At 39.5% G+C, this 24648-nt stretch overlaps 1 protein-coding gene across 1 annotated transcript in view; it reads right to left on the bottom strand.

Annotated features, from left to right (window-relative positions):
* Positions 1 to 24648, bottom strand: part of LOC115778204 (uncharacterized) — a 105771-nt gene that overhangs the window by 31050 nt on the left and 50073 nt on the right. Inside the window, 5 exon segments of the mRNA XM_075074359.1 lie at positions 292 to 414; positions 6421 to 6768; positions 19570 to 19641; positions 19643 to 19702; positions 20819 to 20898. Coding sequence (XP_074930460.1) covers positions 292 to 414; positions 6421 to 6768; positions 19570 to 19641; positions 19643 to 19702; positions 20819 to 20898 — 683 coding nt within the window.

The raw sequence follows: 24648 nt of genomic DNA, 5'->3' as shown, positions 1-24648 counted from the left end.
ATATATATATATATATATATAGTGTGCTGCTTAGTAGTAGTGTTATTATGAATACTTTGCATTTTAAGCAAGACTGAAATTACCATGAAGTGTTGATCTTTCAGGTGACCCTGCTGTACAGTGTACACCCCTTCATCACTGCAGTGGAGATAAATGGCCCTGCCTCGCTTAAAATTACAAGTCATTACACACCTCTTCATTATATGACAAGCAGCTACCTCAGCTGCTCGTTTTGTTTTTGTGCTTAACAACTCACATTCTTCACATTCCCCTCTCTCTTTCTCTCATTACCTTTTCTCTGGTGTGGTTTCATTTTCTTTGCTTGCTGGTGCTTCCTGTAGATCTGGGAGGTTGGCAAAGTCATCCTGTTCAGCCAGCCCGATTGCTAGAGACAGAACAACCATCTTCCCCTCACTGGACACATACACACACACACACACAGACAGACAGGACATCACAAGACCATAGAGGCATGTGGGCAAATAGGCACAGGGGCACACACGTCCAAAAAACACAGAAACAGGCAGGGACAGACACACCCAGCACACATTTCATGTACAAAGAGAGAGAGTGGGAGAGAGGTGGTAGATTGCTGTGAGGACACTATTGTATTTCATTTTTAACAGATATTCAGTCCATACTGCACTTTTAAATGTCTCTCATCCAAACCTGTGTGATGTGGAGTGAGAATACGACACAAACTCAGTTTAATAAGCTATAAATGCTTGCTTTCCTTGCCATTTTGGTTATCGTGTTTACTTTTATTTTCTTATAGTGAATTTGGAAAATATCTCATTTTTATGCATGACATGTTACCGACCCTTTATTCAATATGTGACACAGCAGACTGGCACTCAGTCTGATGTGCATTTGTTGGACCACCTACACTGTAAACCCAGATTTTGATTCCACTTAAAAATATTGAGTTCATATTACTTAAAATTTCCTAGAATGTGAACATTACTTGTTAATGCTGAGTATACTGTACTTTTTGATGGTCTATCTTATTGTAATCATGTGTTTGAGTTCAAACAACTTAATATCATCAAGTTTTGCACCTGCTAAAAATCTAGTTTATACCAGCTTTAACAGACCAGATTAGCATACGGCTGCATGGTGGTATGCTGGTAATAACTGCTCACAGGTAGAATGCCCTCTAGAAGGTCTGGGTTCAATTCCAGCTTGGCCCAGGCCTCTCACTGTTAGGAATAGTAGACATTTGGTGTTTTTGTTCACAACGCTCTCTCGTATAGTTTTTTATTGTTCCATGGACAAATGTTATTTGTAAATGTTAATGTACCAGCATTCAGCAGGGCTGAGTTTTATCATGTTTATTTACCAAATTTTAAACAGACACAGTTCAACACTGTAAAAAATATTTGTGTTACTGGGCAGCATGGTAGTGTGGTGGTTAGCACTGCTACCTCACAGCTGGAATAGCTATCTGATAGTCTGGGTTCAATTCCACCTTAGCCTGGGACTCTTGCTGTGTGGAGTTTGTATGTTCTCCCTGTGTCTGTATGGGTTTCCTCCCACAATCTGAAGACATTCAGTTACTGGGGTTAGGTTAATTGGTCTCTCTAATTGCCCACAGGTGTGAATGGTTGTCTGTGTCAGCCCTACAACAGGCTGGTGACCTGTACGGGGTGTACCCTGCATCTTACTGCCTTGTCAGCTGGGATAGGCTCCAGCCCCCACTACCCCCACACAACCATGAAAAGGATAGGGGAATTGATTGATCAAAAGTCATTTTATTTTTTCATGAACTATAAAAGATAAGTTTGGTCAATTAGAACATGCAATTTAGTTCAATTGGAAATGGAGTAGTGCTTACTTAACAGGCTGAGTTAAATAAACTGTTTCATTACTTAAAAAATTTAAGGCAACGAGTTACCTTGTTTTTTTTAAGTAGATTCAACTTATCTGGGTTTACAGTGTATACATTCACCATGACATAGTTTTGATAAGCATATGCAATGTCACAACATGTATTTTCTGTTTAGAGTTGCATTAATTAATGCAAGAGATGGATCACTGCGTAAAGTCTTCCCAAAGATTCTCAGTGGGGTTAAGATTTGGAGTCTGTTGCGGACAATACATGTGTGAAAATAATGTCTCAAGTTCCCTGAACCACTCTTTTAGCCTGATGAGTTCTGTCACTGTCATATGCCTGATCCATCAGGAAAGACATATCCATTAATGGTAGAGCCTGGTCATTCTGGTCTGACGCTGATCTCTTTTTTTGGGCACATAATATTGTTGACCTGACCAACTGAAGCAGCTGCAGACTATAACACCATACCCCCACAGGCTTGTACGGTAGGCACTAGGCATCATGGGTGTATCACTTCATCTGCTACTCTTCTTACCCTGATGCAACAGTAAATCTGAACTCATCACACACGTGACCTTTTTCCACGGATCCAGTTTTTGCTAATTAGCTTCACTGATAAGTGATTTTCTTAAGGCTACACAGTGATTTAGTCCCAGACCCCTGAGCTCTCTGCCCACCATATGTGTGGAAATGTTCTTACTTTTACTATTAAACAAAGCTGTGAGTGCTACTGTTGACTTTTTCCCGACCACATTTCTTCCTCAAAGATGATGGGTCACCGCTATCCTAACTGATGCTCTGCTCCCAGCTTTAGTAGTATCATCAGTCTCCTTAGTTGTTTTCTTTGCTTGATGCAGACCAATAATTTGGGCCTTTCTGAAACAGAGTGTCTTCTGACACAGTTGTGTAAGAAATAAGAAGTTACTCACTGCACTGGTTAGTGTTAAATAACTTGTTGCCAGGTGAAATGTATTAATCACACGCAGTAATTAACCAATGGAAGGCTCTCACCTATTTGCTTGGTTTGCTTGGTTTGTTGTAACATTTTAGATAATGTGCAACACCTCTGACTGCCTAATGTACTGTATGCTGTAGTATTAGGAGGACCAGTTGCTATGGAAAAACAGATTTCTTTTTTCTGCCAATTTATTTCTTCAGCACTGAGTTCCCTCTTTAGTTCGTTAACACTGACGTAATGCTGCATTAATATTGTATTTGCTGCCGTCATTTATTATTATATTGTTGCTGTTTGTTATGTCGATCAACAAAGGCCAACCTTTGATATGTATAACCGGTGGGAAGCCTCCATAACGTGTTTTTACCTAAGGTATGATTCACTGCTGCATGTTGAACCCTTCTGATGCCTCGGTGGTTCATTTATATTGCCTCTGCGAGCAATAAATATGTAAAAATAGAAAACCCTAACAGAAAGGTTTGGATTGTTTCAGAGAAAAACAGAAGCAACTGAAATGACATGCAAATGGCATGCAAAGCAAAAAAGAAAATCCAAGGAAACGGAGGTGCAAGCACACCTGCAACAAAGAAACACAGTGTTGATTTTCAGCTGTTATTGTCTCTCTAAACATGCCTGAAATCATTCAAATACATTTTACTAAACAACACTGTGCCATGAGTTCAAGGCCATGCAAACAGTGCCCTTAGCAAATGAGCATTTGCCCACAACTAACCTTGTGATTCACAGTCACAGACAATAAGTCACATGTAGGTACATACTGTACACTATTCTGGCTTCTTTTCTCCCTTTACCATGCCCCCCCCCTTTTTTTTTTTTACAAACCTCAAACATTTCATGGTGATCCAAGGAAGATTTTTACACATAGTATTCTTCACCACCGTCCCTTCCTCTTGAAAACCACATCCAACTTCCAAATATGTTTTTGCTGATTTCTAGCAGCCCCCAGCATCAGCTGTCTTTAGTTTTAGGCTTAGCTATAAAAGATTCAGCCTCATATTTATTTTTTATTTGGTGGATTAGTGGCTGTCGTACCTTTGTTTGAATGCTTTTGTTGTGAATAACAGACAGCGGGTGCTAATGAAATTGCAGAGACTCAAATGTTTATTTTAAGCGAAGGCTTCTGTGTCAAAACTGAAAAACTGATGAAAACCACTTTCAAACTGTAAAGGTTTAAATCCTCCAATAATGAGGCAGTCACGACAACATCGTTGACTTCACGTGTAGTTGTGCATGCAGCTTAGACATATAAACAGCTATAAATAGGATCAAAAGATCTTTTTTTTTTAATGAATCCTATTTCATTATTGATATTTTCAGTTTCTTTTAGGTTTTCTCTGATCTACTTCCTCGCATCTCTGAATAGTTCACACTTATTGTCCCGCTCTCTGTAGTGCTCCCTACCAAACAAGGTGCTCTTTGTTGAAGTAGTATTGACAACAAGAGGAACACATTAGTACTTGAGAGGCTGCAGCCCACTGGGGATGTATAAACAGCACCTACATGACGCTCATCGATAAAGCGAATGGATTTGTATAGATGGCCAAAAAAGACACGCGCACTCCAACCGGAGGACGCCGAAATCATTACCACCTACACCAGGGGAGCAGCTCGGTCGCCACACTGCGTGACAAGTATGGACACAACTGAAGGGTGAAACAGCTACATTTGGTTGTTTATACACCGCTGATCACAAATGCACGATTACCCTCCAACCCTCCCCTTCCCTCCTCACATCTCCCCTGCTCCCACAACCTCCAGGGTCAACCACTGCCGTGTTTGTCCAGCAAGATTCATGAGGACAGGGACAACCACCTTCGTGTGTATGTACACAGCCTTATTTGAATGATGATTCACATAGGCAGTGGGGTCAATAGCCTGGAGACACTGTTAATGGGCAGAAACGTAAAAGTTACAGAGCGAAACGCTATGTGTATGGATGTGTGTGAGTGTCTAGGTTTGCGGTCAGGCAGGAAGGAAACCGTTTACCTGAGGCTGCTTTGTAGAGCACATCATCTGTAATCTATCACTCAAACCCATGCTTGATATCAAAGAACAGTCACTAAACAATCGCTGACCTTCGCACACCAGAAGCTGCTCTATTCAGTGGAGAATGAGTCAGAAAATTGGTGTTGAAAAATCACTAATGACCTTTGCTAACTTGGATTTTTTTTTTTTTTTTTTTTTAAAACAGGCTGGGTTTTATTTAAGGTTTTTTGCTTATGATTTGAAGCTTTTTACTTTTATCATGTGGGACATTTATAAACCTATCTTGAAAAAAAACTTTAGAAGAAACCAAGGTGGAGCAAGTTTTACATTTAAATATTTGTATTTTATTATTACTGCTATCCTGAATTCCAGCTAGTTTGTACAGGATCTCTTCAACACTGACATAGCTGCACCAGCACAGATACACACTATGGGGAAAAAAGCAGAAGTTTGTACTTTTTTGTGCTGTGTGTAATTAATATATGTGTACACTTCATATTGGTTTTATGAAACCAGACAAGTTTAAATCAAGTTCTTAAGACTGCTGGAATTAATGGTTTTTCACAGTGAATTGTTCACTGTAAATTTGAAACTACACACAATAAACAAACACAAACAAACACAAACAAGAGCTAAAGGGCAACTGTAAAAATCACTACATAGAATACTGAAAGAGATTTTAAAGTACCTTAGAGAAGACAATATTTACATGACTGGCTATTAACATCCATAAAAAAAAAATAATATGGTAAACCGCTTGATGCCTGAGGCACCCACCTTTTATGGTTCATGCATATTAACATCACAACTGCACCCCAAAAAAGATCATCGTTAATTTATGAGTATCTCGAGTACAACCTCATTAAAAATTTTTTTAAAGTTTTGCAAAGATTGTAGAGGACTGCGTTTGACTTCTGTTCCATCCCCTGCAAACACAGACATGTTCACATTTGGTCAGTTTATTACACCGCAGCTTATTTGGGAAATCCCACACTCACGAAAATTCTTTTTGGAGTGTCTGGTGCTTTGCAGTGAGAGCTTTTTTGTCCACCATTGGGTGGACAAAGTATTTCAAACACATCTCAACAAAATTCAACAGCACCACATACCACCAGTAAAATGTAACTTTTGAGATACTGTACTCACTTAAGTATTTTAAAATTTTAGTGTGTTCCAACTCAACTTATCAACTTAAACCATACATGTGGTGTATTTAAAGCAGTTAAAATCCACCAAGCCTCAACCAACAGCAGCAGCAAAAGTTATTTAAATGATAATGATAGACGCTATTTTAATGACATAGTGATAATCACAGTGTGACACTCACTGGGGCTATTTTATTATTCCTGTTTTACTTCTGATGTTTTGAGTATTTTTGAATTTAGAACTTTTATATTTTTATTTAAGCACATTTATGAAAGCAGGACTTTTATTTTTGTAAAGTAATTTCCCATTAGAGTATTTGTATTCTTACTTGTGTAACAATACCATACTACAGTATAGCCCACAGAGGACAATACAGAAAATGTAGGCAGATTTAACAGATTCCACTGCACTAAATTTGGTACGCAGAGTTGTACATACGATCCTCATTTTATGGCGTAGAAAACTTCCTGACACTTACAGGAACGACTTGACGTCCAGTCCTCGAGTTCGGATCTGCTCCACCATGTGGTCCCAGCTGCCTGGATTTGACCTTGAGCGGCCTGCCCCTGTTCCTCTGTATCGGGAGGGTCCAGCCGGACTCCCCCGGACCCCCCGCGGGCCCCCACGGTGGCCCCCGCCGCCTGGGCCTGTGTGCAGCTGGCCCAGACTCTGTGAGGTGACTGGGGGGTCGTTGGGACCCGGAGGAGGCTGGTGAGTGAGGGGCTGTTGCAGGCTCTGCTGTCGGACCAGGGGCCGAGGGCGCGCCACAGCTGAGGACGGGATGTGCTCCAGGGTGGAAGCTGATGAAAGGGAAGTGTCCCCAAAGCTGAGCAGATACATGGGAACACCGAGGAGAGAGATGGATACAAAAAGGAATGAGAATGGCATTAGAGATACGTAACGGAATATACAAGAAAGAGCAGGTTGTTTAAGATGAAAGAGTGAAAGATGAAAGTATAAAACAAATTGTCACGTTATTATGTTGATATCAAAAGAAAGAGAGGATAAAAATGGCAAAAGCATACATAGCACAGCACAGAGTGAAATCTAGGAGCATAGTGTCTGCTGTGAATATCCAAGGGGAGAGATTGAGAGAGAACAAAGATCGGTGAAGAAGGGAGAGAGTCGCTAAAAGCTTGAGATACCTGTTAAACATCTGAAAGAAGACAGCTGTGCTGAATTTTAGCCTTGTGTTGTCTAACCATGCATATGTCTATGGTCTGGTATGCAACATATCATTCTTCCAAAGTGGTGGCAAAACAAACCTGTGCTTTTAGTAGAATCACAGGCAAATTAAAAACTCCTGCAACAATGACACTGTTCCCTTTAACATCACAATGCCAAAATTAGGGTTTAGTCCTCTTTTAAGCTGTCCTTGAGGTTGATAAAGCAGTGAAAAGCCAATAAAAATCATCAATTGTTTCACACTGAATCTAAATCCACATCATGGTAGTCGGTCCTCTAAACCAGCACCTAGTGCTGTCTAATAAGCCCATTAAAAGAAAACAGAATTAAGACTGCATGCTTCTGTTCGCATGTATGAACAAACTGTTGCTTCAGTGCAGAGAAAGTGAAGTTTCTTGCGATGCCTCCAGCGGGCATAGTTTTGGCATTTTTATGCCGTGACACATTCAGTAGGATTAGGTGCTAAAACTACAGCAGAAATGTAGAAAAGGCCGATCTTGAACACGGGCAGAGCTCCTCCTGCAGCTCTTCCTTTGTATGCCACCTCCCTAACAGCAATCAAGCATGGGCATATGTTCACACAATCAACACTGATTTTCAGCTACACATAGGAAGTTGAACCCAGCTCTCCCAGCTAAAAGTTCTTTCTTTAACCACTCCCGCCTCCCACATCTTATTTCCTGTGTAGACTTTCACTCTTTTTCTATTTTCTAATATTCATCCGATCAGATGTGCAAGAGTCTAGTTCCCTCTAAGACCACTCTAACTACAATATGCTGAAAGGTTATTGGGGATTTTTTTTCCCTTCGTGATTCTACAAACACAGTTCAGTGTTAAGTGGAATTAAACTGGAGCTCAAGGTATAGTAACACTATCACTTCACTTGAGACTTGGCTCTCCATCTGCAGTGCTGGATTTGTTTCTCTCTGTTATCTATCTCCCTAATTAGCCTTGACCTACTTCTACCTTCTTGCCTTATTGCCTTGTGCTTCCACCAATCGTTCTCAAAGGTCCTGTCAGCTCCTGCTATATTTTCAGTCTCTACTCTTACTTTTACCTTTATGGTTCTGCTCTGCATCTCCTTTTGCCTATTCATCTTTTCTTCACCCTCAGCTGACACATCACTTTATGGCCACCCCACCTCCAATCACCATTCTTTAAGCCTGCCCTCTAATTACAGGTCTGCTACTCTTACAAGCATGTAATAGTGCTTCACCCCTTATCCTCCCCTCAATCACTGGCCTGCCTGATGACTGTAAGCTTGTGCTAAACAGCTCTGTCTGGAACTAATGCTGTGAGGGAGGATTTACTGCCTGGACTTGAGTTGTGTTAGCAGTGCTCTTCGGTATTACCTCAGCTCTAACTCTGCTGGGGAGCCAGGAGACAAGCACCTCGAGGAGCAGAGTTATGCCAGATCAAGTAAATACAAGACAGAGCTCATATACATGCACTGGTGGATGCACACTTTCTCTCATACACACACAGAGCACACCATTAGGTCTTTCCTGGGGATAGGCTTTGATGATGTGTTTGTTTACTTGTGCCTAATATTCAAAATGAACAAATGTGAATTAATGTATAAAAGTTGTTTGGCAGATTTCTGTTAGCAGAAATATTAGACACTTTTTGAAGTGGGAGGAGGGCATTTAGGGTTCCAGAAGTTAAAGTCTAATTTATTTATTTATTTTCTGCAACAAACAGCTATAGGCGACTGTTAGTATGAGCACTTCCATGGCTTGAATTATCCCAGTGGAATTATCAGCACAGAAGGTGAGCAACAGCAATCAGAAAGTCAGTTCTTTAATAAAAAGTCAAAAGCTATGACATAACCTACGTGATCGTAAAGTCATTAGGGAGAAACTGTTTGAACATCATTAGCAGGAAAAAAAATTATTTATAAGCTGTGAAAAAGAAGGCGTTCAAGCACTATACTGTAGCATCACCCCATTAAAAAAAATCTCTAACTTGAGAAACTAAATGCATGTATTTAGTTTCAGTTTAGAGATTGGGGCTCGATGTTCACTGTAAGAAACAGCTAAACCTTACCACTGTCCTCAGTCACACAAACGCTTCACACAGCCACATATCCAAGCATAAACACAAAATAACTGCAATCATCATCACAACACTTCTAAATTAATGATTTGAACCTAAATATTTAAACTCCTATGAGTGTTTGTGCTTGCCAACAAAAAAAAGTCTGGTGTATAAACACTATGTAGAGCATTTTTCATTTTTAAAAATAACATTACACTGTAAAATTACAAAATGTCCTGTATTTTTTTTTTATTTTTTATACTAGATCATCCTTAACCGAACCTTTTATGTGGACTGATTGTTTTAGCTTGAATGAACTTCAAACCTGATGGACTGTCATAAGAAGCATTTTTTTTTATTGTATGTAGTCTGTATATGAGTTCTTAAGTTGGATGAAGCTGCTTGTCTGGGAGCGTTTTTCTCTACATGATTTACTGTTCCTCTGATAAAATCATAAGACAGGTCATGTACCATGAGTGCCGGTAGACGGGTGTAAAATGAAATGTTAAATAAGGAAACTGATGAACACACAAGCAGTAATTATTGTTGTATGAAGACTTGAGCATACAGACTAAACTTTGCAGCTATAGTTCAGTCGAATGTAGATATATAGAAAAATAAAAAGTGATTCAACACCTAAATATCTACAGCCACCAGCCACCACTTTATTAAGTACACGCTGCTACTGTAGTACCAGGTTGGACCCCTTTTGCCTTCAGAACTGCCTTAATTCTCCATGGCATAGATTTAACAAGATACTGGAAACATTACCTCAGAGATTCTGGTCCATATTGTCAGACAGTTGTAGATTTGTCAGGTGTAAATCCATAATGCAAATCTCCCATCCCACCATAACCCAAAAGTGCTCTTTTGGATTAAGCTTTGATGACTGTGGAGACCATTTGAGTACAGTGAACAATTCTGATCCTACCATCTTAATGTTGCAGCAGTAATCAAGACTCATCAGAGCACATAACATTTTTCCAATCTTCTATTGTCCAATTTTGGTGAGCCTGTGTGAGATGTATCCTCAGTTTCCTGCTCTTGGCTGCTCCCAACTTTGTGGGAACAGTTTGGGGATGGCCCCTTCCTGTTCCAACATGACTGTGCACCAGTGCACCAAGCAAGGACCATAAAGACATGGATGAGCGAGTTTGCTGTGGAAAAACTTGAAGTCCTGACCTTAACTCGATAGACACCTTGGGGATGAATTAAAGCGGAGACTGTGAGCCAGGCCTTCTCGTCCAAACATCAGTGTCTGACCTCACAAATGTGCTTCTGGAAGAATGGTCAGAAATTACCATAAACACTCCTAAACCTTGTGGAAAGCCTTCCCAGAAGAGTTGAAGCTCTTATAGCTGCAGAGGGTGGGCCAACATCATAGTAAATTCTATGGATTAAAATGGGATATCACTTAAGTTCATATGCTTGTAAACATAGATGACTGAATATTTTTGGTGACATACTGCCCTTTCTAAGTGGGCTCCTTAAATTGTGAAATTGTGCTTTCAGTTACTGTAGATTATTACTTCTTTCTCTAGCTGCCACCATAGCACCAACCACAGTCATTCATATGCCCTGAGCATGTCCCTTTTATCTGCTTGTATCTGATTACTGACTTGGAGGGTTATTTTCACATTTCTTCTTGCTTGAAAGTCAATTAGATGACTATAAACCCTGAATGATTTTGTAATTAAGGGAAATTGAGGAGGGTGAAAAACAAGGAGAGCGAGGAAAAAAATACTAACAGTGAAGAGTGTAAAAGTGTATGGGAGAAGCAGAGACAGGGAGACGTAAATGCCCAGAAATAGAAACCAATTCCAGTGGAGAAATGGAAATACAAGTAGATCTAAACAGAGTAGTGAATGGGAAACAAAACAGAGGAGTGACAAGAGTAAAGAATAATATAGCGGGATTAGCTAAAATTCACATTTTCCCCAATATTTTATTGCCACAACCTGTCATATCATTATAATATTTGCATAATAATCAATTAAAGCAACTCAAACACAATGCAACAAGAAAAAAAAAATGCAAACAGACACAAGAAAATACAACCTGAATAAATGCTGCAAATTGGGGAAAAAACAGGACTATTTTGCTACATTCTGGGCATATGTTTTCAAATTGGTGAAGATGTTTTCTTTGTTTGCTTGCAAATTGTTTATCTGCCTATGTTTTCTTGCAGTGCACTGCGCTCTCCAGTTCCAAATTATTCATTCATCACTTTACGCACGGAGGCAATTTCTATTAATCTTCAGTCCAATCAAGAGGCAAATATCAATTCTGAAATCACAGTTTTGCTTCCTAGTTTCTAATTAATCTATTTCTATCATAACAGGGGGGAGACAATATTATGAAGAGTTAGCCAATAATGAAAGAATTGGAATGAATGGTAAGATGGCTTTCACCTACTCTGCTGACTCTATTGTAGAACTGGACTTATTAATTTATTCTATACCACAGAATCCCACTCTTAAGTTACTGAACAAAGTGTTTCCAGGAGAATGTTTGATCCACACATTCACTGGTCCAAAAGATGCAGCTTCATCAACCAAACTGTATAACAGTTGCATTTCCCACTTGGGAAAAACTATGACTTGAATAATTCACTAAAGTTATTATGGTTTTGCAAGTATTATTTGTGATATTTTATGTTGTTGGATAATATACAGTGCTGTGAAAATGTATTTGACCCTTTCCTGACAAGGGTTGCAAAGCAGTTTCATTATCCACAAATGGAGAAAAGTGGAAACAGTGATGAACATTTCCAGGTGTGGCAGGCCGACCAAAATTACTCCAAGACCACATCAATGACTTAACTAGGAGGTCGCCTAAAGAATCTAGAACAACATCTAAAGAGCTACAGGCCTCACTTGCCTCAGTTAAGGTCAGAGTTCATGATTCAACAATAAGAAAGAGACCGGGACTGGGAGACTATTCTGTGGACTGATGAGACAAAAGTTGAACTTTTGGGAATGTTTGAGTCCCGTTACATCTGGTATAAAACTAACACAGCACTTTATAAAAGAACTTCACACCAACAGTCAAACACGGTGGTGGTAGTGTGACGTCTGGGGCTTCTTTGCTTCTTCAGGTCCTGGAGAACTTGCCTCAATTGATGGAACCATGAAATCTGCTCTCTACCAGAAAATCCTGAAGGAGAATGTCCGGCCATCAGTTTGTGCCCTGAAGCTCAAGCGCATCTGGGTTATTTATGCAGCAGGCAAATAATCGGTAAGATCAGCAGGTCCACCTCTGAACGGCTCAAAATTTAAAAAAAAAAAAAAGCTTTTGGAGTGGCCTCGTCAGACTCTGAACTTAAATCCAACTGAGATGCTTTGACATGGCCTTAAACAGGCCACTCATGCTTGAAAAAACCCTCCAGTGTGGTTGATTAAAGCAATTATGCAAAATTCCTCCACAGCTATGTGAAAGACTCATTGCCAGTTACTGCAAACTCTGGACTGCAGTTCTTGCTGCCAAGGGTGGCACAACCAGTTATTATGTTTAGGGGGCAATTACTTTTTCATACAGGGCCAGGAAGGTTTGGATAGCTTTTTTTTATCTTTGTCTAAAATTGAAATTTGTTGTCTGATGATCTGAAACATGGAAGTAAGACAAATACGCAAAAAAGTAAGAAATCAGGAAAGGGGCAAACACTTTTTCACAGAACTGAATAGTAATGGCACCAAATTCACAGTTTGTGTAATACTAAATGTTTATCTTTGAATCCTTGTGATGAGTTAAGCTTGTGTGATGTTTCTTTGACACTACACATTGTTAAAGAATGATGCTAATCCCATCCATCCATCCATCCATCCATCCATCCATCCATCCATTTTCTTAACCACTTGTCCAAAGAAAGGTCACAGTGGGTTGGAGTCTTTCACAGCTGGCATCACTAATGAAGTTAACAGGCAAGTCACTGTACTGGAAGAACATGTAAACGCCGCACAGAAAAGTTGTAGCTGACAAGCAGTGATGCTGACCCTATTCTGTGTTCTGACTTCAAATTTATAAAAACTTGGGACTGTTTGGGTTAATGTAACCTAAATCTTTATGTTATACATTTTAAATAGTTCACCTTGGCTTCTGAGAGATCATCTGGCCACAAAGTTTGCTGTGTATTAAAGTTTGATTCTCTTGTAATCGTATTAGTTACACAGACGCACACTGACTCTTTAACAAAGAACCTCATATTTTCTAATCCAGTTTTCAGACTTTTGCACTGATGGTTAATTGAGGGCAGTTTCATGTCAATGCAAGCCATAAACATGGTCTAACTCTGGCTCACCGTTACTAGGCCCTGGTCATCTGATCATATTCAACCAGCAGTTCCTAACAGAAGGTTCATTTGTATCACTAGCCTGGATAAAACTGCTTTCCTGCTGTTTATCCAGCAACCCTCTCAGAGTTTAAAAAGCTGTTCCTTCAGATGAATGAACATGTCGTTTCTGAAGATCTTCAGAGAGCATCTGTTTTGTCTGAAATTCTTGAAACTGTTACAGCATTTTTTTAAATTGGAGCCTGCAGAGGAACAGTATGACTGGGTGCATTCGCTTTGTCTGCAACATCAGTTGGTTGGCAGCTGACATAAAAATGGCATTTGTTTATGAGTGAGGAAGCTCTCTGTAGCCAAGAGGTTTAAACAGTTACTCATGCATAACAGGTGCATTCTGCAAACAGCTGGCTTCTCTTTCAGGCCTGGCTTTACATTTTCTTCACCTGCACAGAGCTTGCTTCAAAAATGTAAAAAAAAAAAAAAAAAAAACCTTCTCCAAGCTTTTCCATAAGTGAGAGTACATGCAAGAGCTCCATTCATGATACTTTTAGAGACTCACTTTCTTGATAGCCACACCATGCTGTTGTTGTGCCCACTATAGCCCCTCATGCGTGCCCCATGTCACCATGCGCACTCACTTGCTAAACCGTAGGCCTCCGGCATGCATGTGGCTCTGGACCGTCTGCCAGCGCCGCGGCCTTGCTGCCCCCCGTCACCATACTCCGCACGCTGTCGCTGCGACTGGGCCCTGCCCCAGAGCAAGCACCACCCCCGCTGTCGCTGGCCCCCGGTGAGGGTCCAGCACCACCCTGCCCACCCTTATCCACAGCCCCACTGGGTGGAAAGGTGGGGTGGATCGCAGACAAGGAAAAACACGGACAGACAGAACCACGAGAGTACAAAAAAAAAGAGATAGACGAGAGACAGACGTACAGAGCCGGAGAGCAAAAGTGTTAAGAGTTATGTTTAGTAAAATCGATGACTAAGACACTTCATAGGCACTCAGTCTAGCCACAAGTGTCCAGTGAATAACAAAAACTTGGAAGAGCAGCTGCTAGTCAGCCACACTTTGACTAAACTGGAGGGTACAGTTGTCTCGCTCTTTGAGCACTAACAGGGGACAAAGCATATTTACAACAGTTCAGTTGAAAGTGGCACAAAAGCGCACTCTGTTCACTGTAAATAAAAAGCAACTTCCTACGCCGGATTCACACAGATTCTCAGTAGTGTGGAGTGTCCATATATTATCTACAAGAAACTTTTGTGTTGTAGTTGCTCAATCCACTATAACCCAATTTTGGAGGTATTTAAGGTAGGAAATGGACTGCAAGATACTGAATTCTGCCCATTTCACTCATACAGGTGCACTGCAGTGACCAGCCTGCTGGCTTTTGGAGGCAGATACAATAGCTGGGGAACGATGCAAATGCATCATCTTCACGTTTTTAGACTGCAGGCTATGAAAACAATACTATAGTCTGTGTGATCTCACAAGAACTCGCCTGCAGCATTTTTACACGTTTGCATAAAAAAATTTCACTTAATTTGCAAATATTCCCAGAAAAAAAGAAGGCATTTCAATAATAATGGTCCACTTTATTTCTCAGCATGCCACACACCCATCGCAGGTGACCTAGACCCGGATGTCACAGAGACGAGTACAGACAGAACGCTGACTTCAGTACAGGACCTTTTGATTGAGGACAAAACCACACAACACGCAGATGAACAACAGGAGGGCGCCCGCAGCAACATTCAAGCCTTAAGTGTAGGCCGACAGTAAAATGAAAGATTTTTTTTAATGAACAATGTGATATAATTAATCACTATTTGAATATTCTGTTTCTGTCAGGATCATTTTTATTACTTGATCTTGTGTTTTTTTTTGTTTTTGTTTTTTTTTGCTTTTATATATAATTTGAGTTGTTTCTAAATAGTGTTCTTTGATTTGCCTCTGAAAGACACCCTTGAAAGCTGCCAAACAAACTTGCCTTGTTCAAAAGAATCACCACAATAAGGAATAAGAAATAGCTTACTGATCTGCTATCACATTATTCAAATATCTCGCTATTACTATCTTACTAAATGCCACAGAGAATTAATCATGTCAATAACATAATGAAATGCAATCACAACAAAGCTGTAATCACTGCTGTTCACTGAATTTAAAAATAATTTCAACACCACTGCGCAGACACCAAATAACTGATCGCCCGGTGGTTTGAAAGAGGCCGAGTGAGTTATAATTAGAGAAGATAAGAAAGAACAGGTTCACTTAATGCCTCAGCGGTTGTGTGAGGTGCATCTAAATGATGGAATGGAGGCTGATATGAAACAGACGTTGCACTGTACACCAGGATACAGTGTCACTATTTTGGAATAAGGCTCAGTAGACTAGACTCAGGAGGGCTATCAGAGAGCCTTAAGCACTCAAAGTACTATGAGTAATTAGTACGAGTAGTGACAACAAGCCAGAAAACACAGAAGGGGTGGGGTGGAGTAAAAAACATGTAACTTTACACTCACAAAAAACAAAACAGTAAAAACAGAATAGAAACAGACCTGTAAAGAACAGTTGGACATTTGAGAAATAGCATTATTTGTTTTCTGGTGGAGACAAAGATGAGCAGTTACCACTCTCAGATTTCAACATAAAGCTGCAGCCAAGTAAAAAGTGCAGACGCTCACCTTTAATTTAAGGTTTTTAACAAACATTTTTGCATTAATTTTCAGGATTACAGCCATGTTTATACACAGTCCCCTGGTTTCAGGGCCCCAGAAGTAACTGGATGAGCTAACATAGTTTTAAAAATGAGGATTGTTTTTAATTCTTGGATGAAAATCCAATGTATGTGAAGTCTAGAACCCATGGACTCACCAAATGCTGTGTTTCCTCCCTTGAGATGCTCTGGCAGGCCTTTCTAAAACACCTTCAGGTGCTGCTTGCTTGTGAGTCTTTCTGCCTCAGTTTGTCTTCAGTACTGAAAAGCATGCTCTTGGGCTGAGATCAGGTGACTGGCTTTGCACTGAAGCACTGTGTGATCAGTTTGGCAGCATTTGGCTGAATCTGAGTAGAGAGAATAGGTTTGTGCACTTCAGAAATATCCTGCTACTTCTATCAGCAGTCACGCTATCAACTAGAATCCTGAATTCATCTGTTCAAAGAACTTTTTTTTCTGTTGAGAGTAACAAGTGGTTTGCACCTTGTTGTAAACCCTCTGCATTTACATTAATGTGGCTGTCACTTGAATCAATGCATCTTCAATATAAGTAAGGAAATGCCATAAAGTTTATTCTGTTCATCTGAAGAAGAAGTGACTTCTCCAGTATTCAGTATTCTTCAGACTTCTCCCCTGAAGAAGTCACTTGGATGAGTAATGAAATGTTTCTCCCACTGAAAATGCTGCATTCAGATGAACAAAATAAATATTTGGGGGCATCTCTTTATTGACCTCCTCATGAGTGTTGGCCAGATGTTGTGAAAAGTAATCGTGTGCTCTTCAACTTTAGTTCTCTTCTCTTTCAGGCCTTGGTGTTGCTGTGCTGTACCAGTGGGTTTATTCTTTTTTAAAAATGAACCAGATTATTGATTTGGCCACCCCTAAAGTTGTTGCTATCACTCTAATAAGTTTATTTTGGTTTTTGGTTTTTCAGCCCAACATCACCCCAACAGAGCACTTCACTCTCAGACTGTTGGCTTACTTGTGGTTCTAGGATACTTAAAAGTAGAATGGGAGGCAGAGCCTTCAGCTTTCAGGCCCCTCTTCTGTGGAACCAGCTCCCAGCTTGGATTCAGGAGACAGACACCCCTCTATTTTTAAGTTTAGGCTTAAAACTTTCCTTTATGATAAAGCTCATAGTTAGGGCTGGATCAGGTGACCCTGAACCATCCCTTAGTTATGCTGCTATAGGCCTAGGCTGCTGGGGGTTCTCATGATGCACTGTTTCTTTTCATTCAGCTCTTTTTAGTCTGTTTATACACCATTTTGCATTTAATCACTAGTTATTATTAATCTCTGGCTCTCTTCCACAGCGTGTCTTTTGTCCTGTCTCTCTCCCCTCACCTCCCTGAGCCTGATTCTGCCGGAGGGTTTTTTCCTGTTAAAAGGACGTTTTTCCTTCCCACTGTCGCCAAATGTTTGACTGTTGGGTTTTCTCTGTAATTATTGTAGGGTCTTTACCTTACAATATAAAGCCCCTTGCGGTGGCTGTTTGTTGTGATTTGGCACTATATAAATTGAACTGAACTGAACTGAATGATGGCTGCCGTCACTTGCATTGACTTGCATTTCTTTGGACCTCCAGAGAAAATGCAAGTTCAACACTTTTAATCAACTCCAGGTATTTTTTTCTGCTTAATTTGTTGTATAATAACAAGGGGAAGGCCTTAACTAGGCCATGAAAATGCTTACCAAGCAATTATCAAATTACTTTTGAGCTGCTGAAAATGGGGGACTATGAATAAAAAGGGCTGTAATTCCTCAACAGTTAATGCAATATTTTTGTCAATCCCCTTGAATGAAAGCAAAAACTCTGCACTTCAGTGAGATCTTGATTGTTCTTTCTTAAATCCTCTGTGGTGGTATAAAATAAAAAAAAAATAAATAAAAATCTGACATTATCCAGAAACTTATGGATGAAACTGTATCAATTTATAAAGATTACTGCTGTACAAAAAAGTCTAAAAAGCACCAAGTCACTGAACTGGGGCAACAAAAAACTTTATGGAGCCTCTGCCTTACAAAACTCCTGGTTATAAAAGTTTCTTTTACCACTTTTGACAAGGCAACCTTGATTTCCACTAATGAATCTACCCATACTTCGGCTGTAGATTAATATTTAAAGGGGATCTATTATGCTCATTCACCTCCATATTTTTTCTTGGACTCAGCTAGAATGGCTTTGCATGACTTACATTTCAAAATAATCTATTTTATCAATAGAGCAAATAATTAAATAATTTTTACTCTGTCTTGGTGCAGCCTCTTGGTTCATTGTTAGTTTAAAACAAGAGGCTTCAGCTCTTAATGAAACATGCTACATTAGACTGGTGCTGATCATGTCATCTAACTCCCGGCCAGAAAGCAAATAAGCACACATCTCTTAATGTCAAAGTAATCCTGTCAGAGACTGAAAATGAACTCTTTCTCTAAGCGCACTACGTTCAACCCTCTGTGAAAATGCTTGTGGTCTGCTACAGTAGAAGTAGATTTGAATATTTGGAGTTGAGGGCCCCAATACTGTAAACAGGGAAAAGGTTCATGTAAAACAGAGTGATCTTCTCTCTGAGGGTTGTCCGTCTCCATGGTAACAGTCCATGGGCTGTAGGTGAGAGGTAAGGAGGGTCTGGTGAGGTGAGGCTAGCAGGGCTGTAAGCAATGGAGCTATCAAAGATATTCATTTGTACACGCTGTATGTTATGCAAAAGCAAAATATAATGTTACTTCCCCAACTTATTATTCTGTATTGTTTTAATGAAACAATCAAATAGGACTCAAAATCGTCTATATTTTGATTCTCTGTTGAATTAATCTCAAACATTTATTATTTAAGACCTGTTTTTTTCTTTACATAAACAGGAAATACAACAACCACAGCCTTTCTGTCTGAAAGCAGTGCTTTAGAAAATGTGCATAATTTCTGTCAGTGTTAGGGCAGCCCAAGGAATCACAGATATTAAGGGATGGTGCTGCACATCTCTATCAGCTGCTGCATGGCCAGCAGTGCATACTAAACACCACCTCACTGTGGACATGCCTGAATGCAAAAACATGAGGATTACCAGGGATGAGGGGAGACTTCAATTTAAAAGATATGTGATCTGACAGCATTACAACATCAGGCTTTCTGTTCCCCTTTAGGCTATTAAATGTGACCTTTCAATGCTCAGAGTTGTATATTGATCAACTGGCTCCTTTGATTTGGAGTATTTTTGTGCTATTTGTCTGATACTTATGGCCTCAAATTGCAAAAGACTGGACTAAAATACCATCCCTTATGCAGCTAATAATATCCAATTTCATTATGTTAACCACGCATACAGCGGTGTACAGAAGCCCCTGTTACATTACAGCCCTGCCCAGATAGAGGGGTCCCTTACCAGCCATGACTGAGACTCACTTGGGCGTGAGGCGAGGGTCTCCGTAGGGAGCATAGGGAGACATGTTTAAGAGGAACTCCTTGGGTGGTAGGAGCTCCACTCTGTTGGACATTGCTGCTGTCATTGTTATTCCAAAAGTCTCTGTCTAGGTCACTGTAGCCAGAGAGAAAGCAAAAGGTATAAGACAGGTGAGAGCAGCAAACAATCACACACAGATCACGAAAAATGTTGAGTAATAAATAAAAAATAATACAAATAAAAGAGAAACTACTCTCAAATCTTAAAGTCAGGAAGAGAGTGTACAATAAAGACCATCAATGCCTATTAAGTCCAAAACAGTGCAGTTATTTAAACATGGATATTAAATAAATTTAACTTTACATCCATCACATGCTCCCACAGGTTAAACACAAGATGACTACGAATTTATGGTCATTTCAATTTCCAAAACCCAGTGTCATGAAAAGTCGGTTGAAACACCCGGATGGATAATGGAAGGAAGTGACCTGTGTGTTTTATCACTCTGTCAACGATGAGGAAACACAACAAAGGAGATAAAGGAGAGAAGTCAGTATGAATTAAAAACAGCCAAAAAAGAACTCAGGCATGCACTCAGAGAACGAAAACATCAAAAGGAAATAGTTAGAAATAAGCAGTATATTTGTGACAAGTTGTTAGTGCTGTCCACTTGTATTTCATAATGCAAAATTATATTTGAAACGGTTACAGAAATATAGTTATAGCTGTCAATATCCTGAGCGTACCAATTTGCTTAGTGTACCTATTTCTATTTATTCCAAACAGATCAAATGGTGAGTAGACTGCTGTTATGTCTAAAAATGGCTTAATTTTTTCACATAAGGTAAAGACCATTTAACATAATGCAGCCTTTGATTTACATCAGCAGATCAGGAGGTCAGAACAGGGTTTCTGAAGAGTGATCTAAAAATAGCAGCAATGCTGGAAGTGATCCAGCGCTGCCCAAGGACAAATTTAAATCAGGCATGTTTTTTTTTTTTTTTCCTTTTTCTTTTTAATGGGCCTGGTGGCAGAGTCACACATTACATATATAGTACAATATTCAGTAATATAAAACCACTCTGATAAGTGAGCACTATCTTTAGGGCATAATTTCAGGGTGAACATTTCAGACCACACAGAGTGCTATGAGATTAGTTTGCAATCACAAATGGCTGTTAAAATGTGATACGATCACCACATCATACATTATTCCCACGTGCTTCCATCTACTCCCTCCCTGATACCTACTTGATGGCTTTATTTTCCCCTCGACCTCTCACTGAATCTGGAGAGCTGGCAGCCTCCATCCCGGGCTTATTCCTCTTCCCCTGCGAAGAATAGTGAGAGAGAGAGAGAGAGAGAGAGAGAGAGTAACAGGGGGACACAGATCTTAGAGACACGTGTTTGTCATCGTTTATAAAGGCATTTGTGCAAGTCAAGTGTTCATTACTCAGGTTTTAGAATAGCATCAGGTTCCAACATGTTGTAAATTGTATAAATGAGGGAAGAGTACATATTGGTTTGATGCCAGGGACCACTTAACCAAAATGAGATGCAAATGCACAATCTCACATGCATGATACATGCACATAGACAGCACACACACACACACACACACACACACACACACACACACACACACACACACACACACACACACACACACACACACACACACACACACACACACAATACAGCTGTGGGCTACATCAGATGCATTAAGATAATGAGATAACTCAAGATTTCAGAACAGGAAGTCATTTAAAGCTAAAAATTCATGAAACCCTTTGGAGGTGCCATTGCATTGTTTATTTCAGCTGAAGCTGTAGTTACTGCATAGCTGGAGGGCCTGCACACAACACCATTGCGGATATGCTCTGATGTGCGTCTGCTCAAAAACAAATCTCACTAGTTTTTGGGTCTGCAGGAGCTTTGGTTTTTCTAAAAGGTTTCCCATGCTGACGCTGTGGCGTGTTTTGATAGTTAAGATTTGGCAATTAAGTTGGATTCTCCACTGGCTGAAACAGTCTGCCCGAAATCTAACTGTCATTGATATACTGTAGTGTTGCAGTAGGTGAAATCAGATGCTGAGCTGTACAGGATATAAAAAGGCTGTGGGTCATGCTATTAAACCTTGGCATCAAGTATAAATCTAAATTTAGGAAAATGGAACAATGATATCCCAGATATTATATAAAAAACACATATAGAGAAAAAAATGTGTTCTTCTCATTCCAAAAAGATCATCGTTTAGGGGGAAACTGGATCATTTGGAAGACGATGAAATTCTAAATGGGCTGAAAACTGCATACATTGCTACTGTGATGAATTATAACCCTTATCTTACCTGCTCTGTGCAAATATTTTCCACTTAATGGATGGTGCTTTCAGCAAAGCAATATACAGTAGTTACAGTTATTGACCTCTATGTTTTATTGAACTCCATATTTATTAAACTCTTGGGGGTGATAACACTGAGCTTTTTCCCTCTGAGTCACACCGACTCTCTGCTCTTACATAATGTTTTTCCATTATAAGCTCACGACAAGGACATGAGGTGCACATATGCCATAAAATGTTCACCAAATAGACAAGGCGTGAAACTGCTGTAAGACGTTTAAATTAGACACACCAGCGAAAGGTTTTGTTCTTTTGTTTTTTTTGTTTGTTTTTTTTTAAAGCAGATTACATGTTGGACTTGTTCCCATTTGGAGATTTCAGCTACATTACCATCTGTTGCTGTAATTAATTATCTACCAAATAAACCTGACATGCGTTTTAATTACATATGTCACATGCTGATAAAAATATATACCAGTCCTCTCCACAAGATATTAATACCACATCGTGCCAGAGGGAAAAAAAAATTGTTGAAATGTGGTGATGACATTTTATATTTAACATTAATTCCACAAGTGGCGATTAATTGAGTGTTGAAGGGGAGCTATTTATTAATTTAAATTTTACTGGTCTCTCGTTTTTTTCTTTGTGTGTCTTTTAGAACTGTTTGGGGATGAAGGTGTGTCCTGCTTCCTTCCTGCACTCTCATCACAGCTTCCTTTGATTGCACATGAACCATCAAACATACCTGAATTTCACTTTGACAAGTGTTTTAAAAAAACTCAAGAGGAGAGAAAATGGCTATTTTATAGTGGAGTTACATAAACTCAAACATTATATTATAAACTACTCATACTTCTCCTGCAGTTTGAAGAATCCTAACCTTTGGGGATGTTTCCAGTTGACCATATTCGCATTTCTTTGGATTTTAGAAGAAACTTGCGAGACCCCACATACAAATGTAGAAAGCATACAAATTTAAAAGCCCGGCTGAGCAGTGAGCTCACAGCCAGGACTATCATATTGTCAGTGGCACTGCTAACCAGCTAACCGTGATGCAGCCATGTAGGAGGTAACATAAAGTAATGATGAGGACAGTCTGACATCAGGATCTGCTGTGCTGAATGACATAGTAATCCTATATATACAATAAGGCCCATGAGTATTTGGACAGTATTTGTGATTTCACCTCTGTACACAGTGAATTTTAAGTCAAAGAATAAAGATGTGATTGAAGTGCAGACTGCCAGCTTCAATACAAGGGGTTTTACAAAAAAACTGCATTAAATGTTTAGGAATTACAGCCATTTTTATTCAAAGTACCCATTTTCAGAGGCTCAAACTGTATAAAACTGACTAATATATAACTAATATAAGGATTGTTTTTCAGTACCTGGATATAAATACTTTGGAGTCAATGACTGTCTGAAGCGTAGAACTCATGGACATCATCAAATGCTGTGTTTCCTCCCTTGAGATGCTCTGCTAGCAGAGAGTATAGCCTGTACACTTCACGGTTCATCCTGCTACTTCTATCAGCAGTCACATTATACATGTCCAACACTGGCTCCACCAGGTCTGACAGATGATGCAGTATGCTTCAGATCATGAGCCGTTTCTCTCTTTTCCATGCTTTTTCTCTTCCCATTATTCTGGGACAATTTCATCTTGCTTTCATCTATCCAAGGACTCTTTTTAAAAAAAATATGCAGGCAAGGTCTTCTCTGGCCTTCTTGTTCTTGAGTGTAGCTAGTGGTTTCCACCATTTTTGTAAACCCTCTGTATGTTTGTTCATGAAGGTGTGTCTTTATTCTAGACTTTGTCAATGATACACCCACTTCCTCGAGAATGTTGTTCTTGATTGGCTAGATGTTGTGACGTTGTCTTTCTGAACCGTGGAAATAATTCAGAAACAGAATAGCAGTTTCTGGCACAACTTCACCTACTTCCAAGGGATGACCCTGATAAACGCTACAAGCCAAAACACGCTGGTCAAGCAGTAAAGTTGTTCTTTAAGTGTTGCTGGAGCTTCAATCTCTTTAGAAACTGTTTATATTTGTCTCATTATCCACTTCGGCTGTCTTTGATTTTTCAGATGTCTTTGGATCTCATATTGAGAGGTCAAGTGAAAAGATCCCAAATACAAGTTCAACACCTGGAATCAACTTCAGATCTTTTATCTGCTTAAACTGTCATGAACTAACCAGGAGTCTCACCTGGTCATGAAACTGATTGTCAGTCAGTTGTCCAATTACTTTTGAACATCTGAAAATGAAGCGTATGTATAAAAATGGCAGTAATTTCTAAAAAGTTAACCCAAACATTTTTCTTAAAGCCCATGAATTAAAGTTGAAAGTGTTCACTTCAGTCACATCTATTGTTCAGTTGAAAAAAAAATCAGAAAGAATGAAAACATTAAAACACTGGATTAAACTAAGGAAAAACTTAACAGTCCATGTGGAGTGTTTTTAATGCAACCTTATAAATATTTAAGAGAGTAGTCTGAAAAACCTTCGAACAGATGTTTCCAGAGTCGAAAGAGGACACAATGAATTTCCTCATGTCTAGACAAAACAGGTCGTTCAGAATGGTCCACATTACAGTGAACCAAAGCAAAAAGAAAGCAGACTTCTATTGCTTACATAAAAATACAGTTTTTTTTTTTTTTAGTTTTTTCAACCTACTAAAAATCAGGTATTTTCTGATCTTTGTACTCATTTTCATTAGGTGCCATCTTC

Source organism: Archocentrus centrarchus, chromosome 3, assembly GCF_007364275.1.
Source record: "Archocentrus centrarchus isolate MPI-CPG fArcCen1 chromosome 3, fArcCen1, whole genome shotgun sequence".
Taxonomy (NCBI): domain Eukaryota; kingdom Metazoa; phylum Chordata; class Actinopteri; order Cichliformes; family Cichlidae; genus Archocentrus; species Archocentrus centrarchus.
Note: the sequence above shows the minus strand (reverse complement) of the source record. Positions and strands in the feature narration are given on the sequence as shown.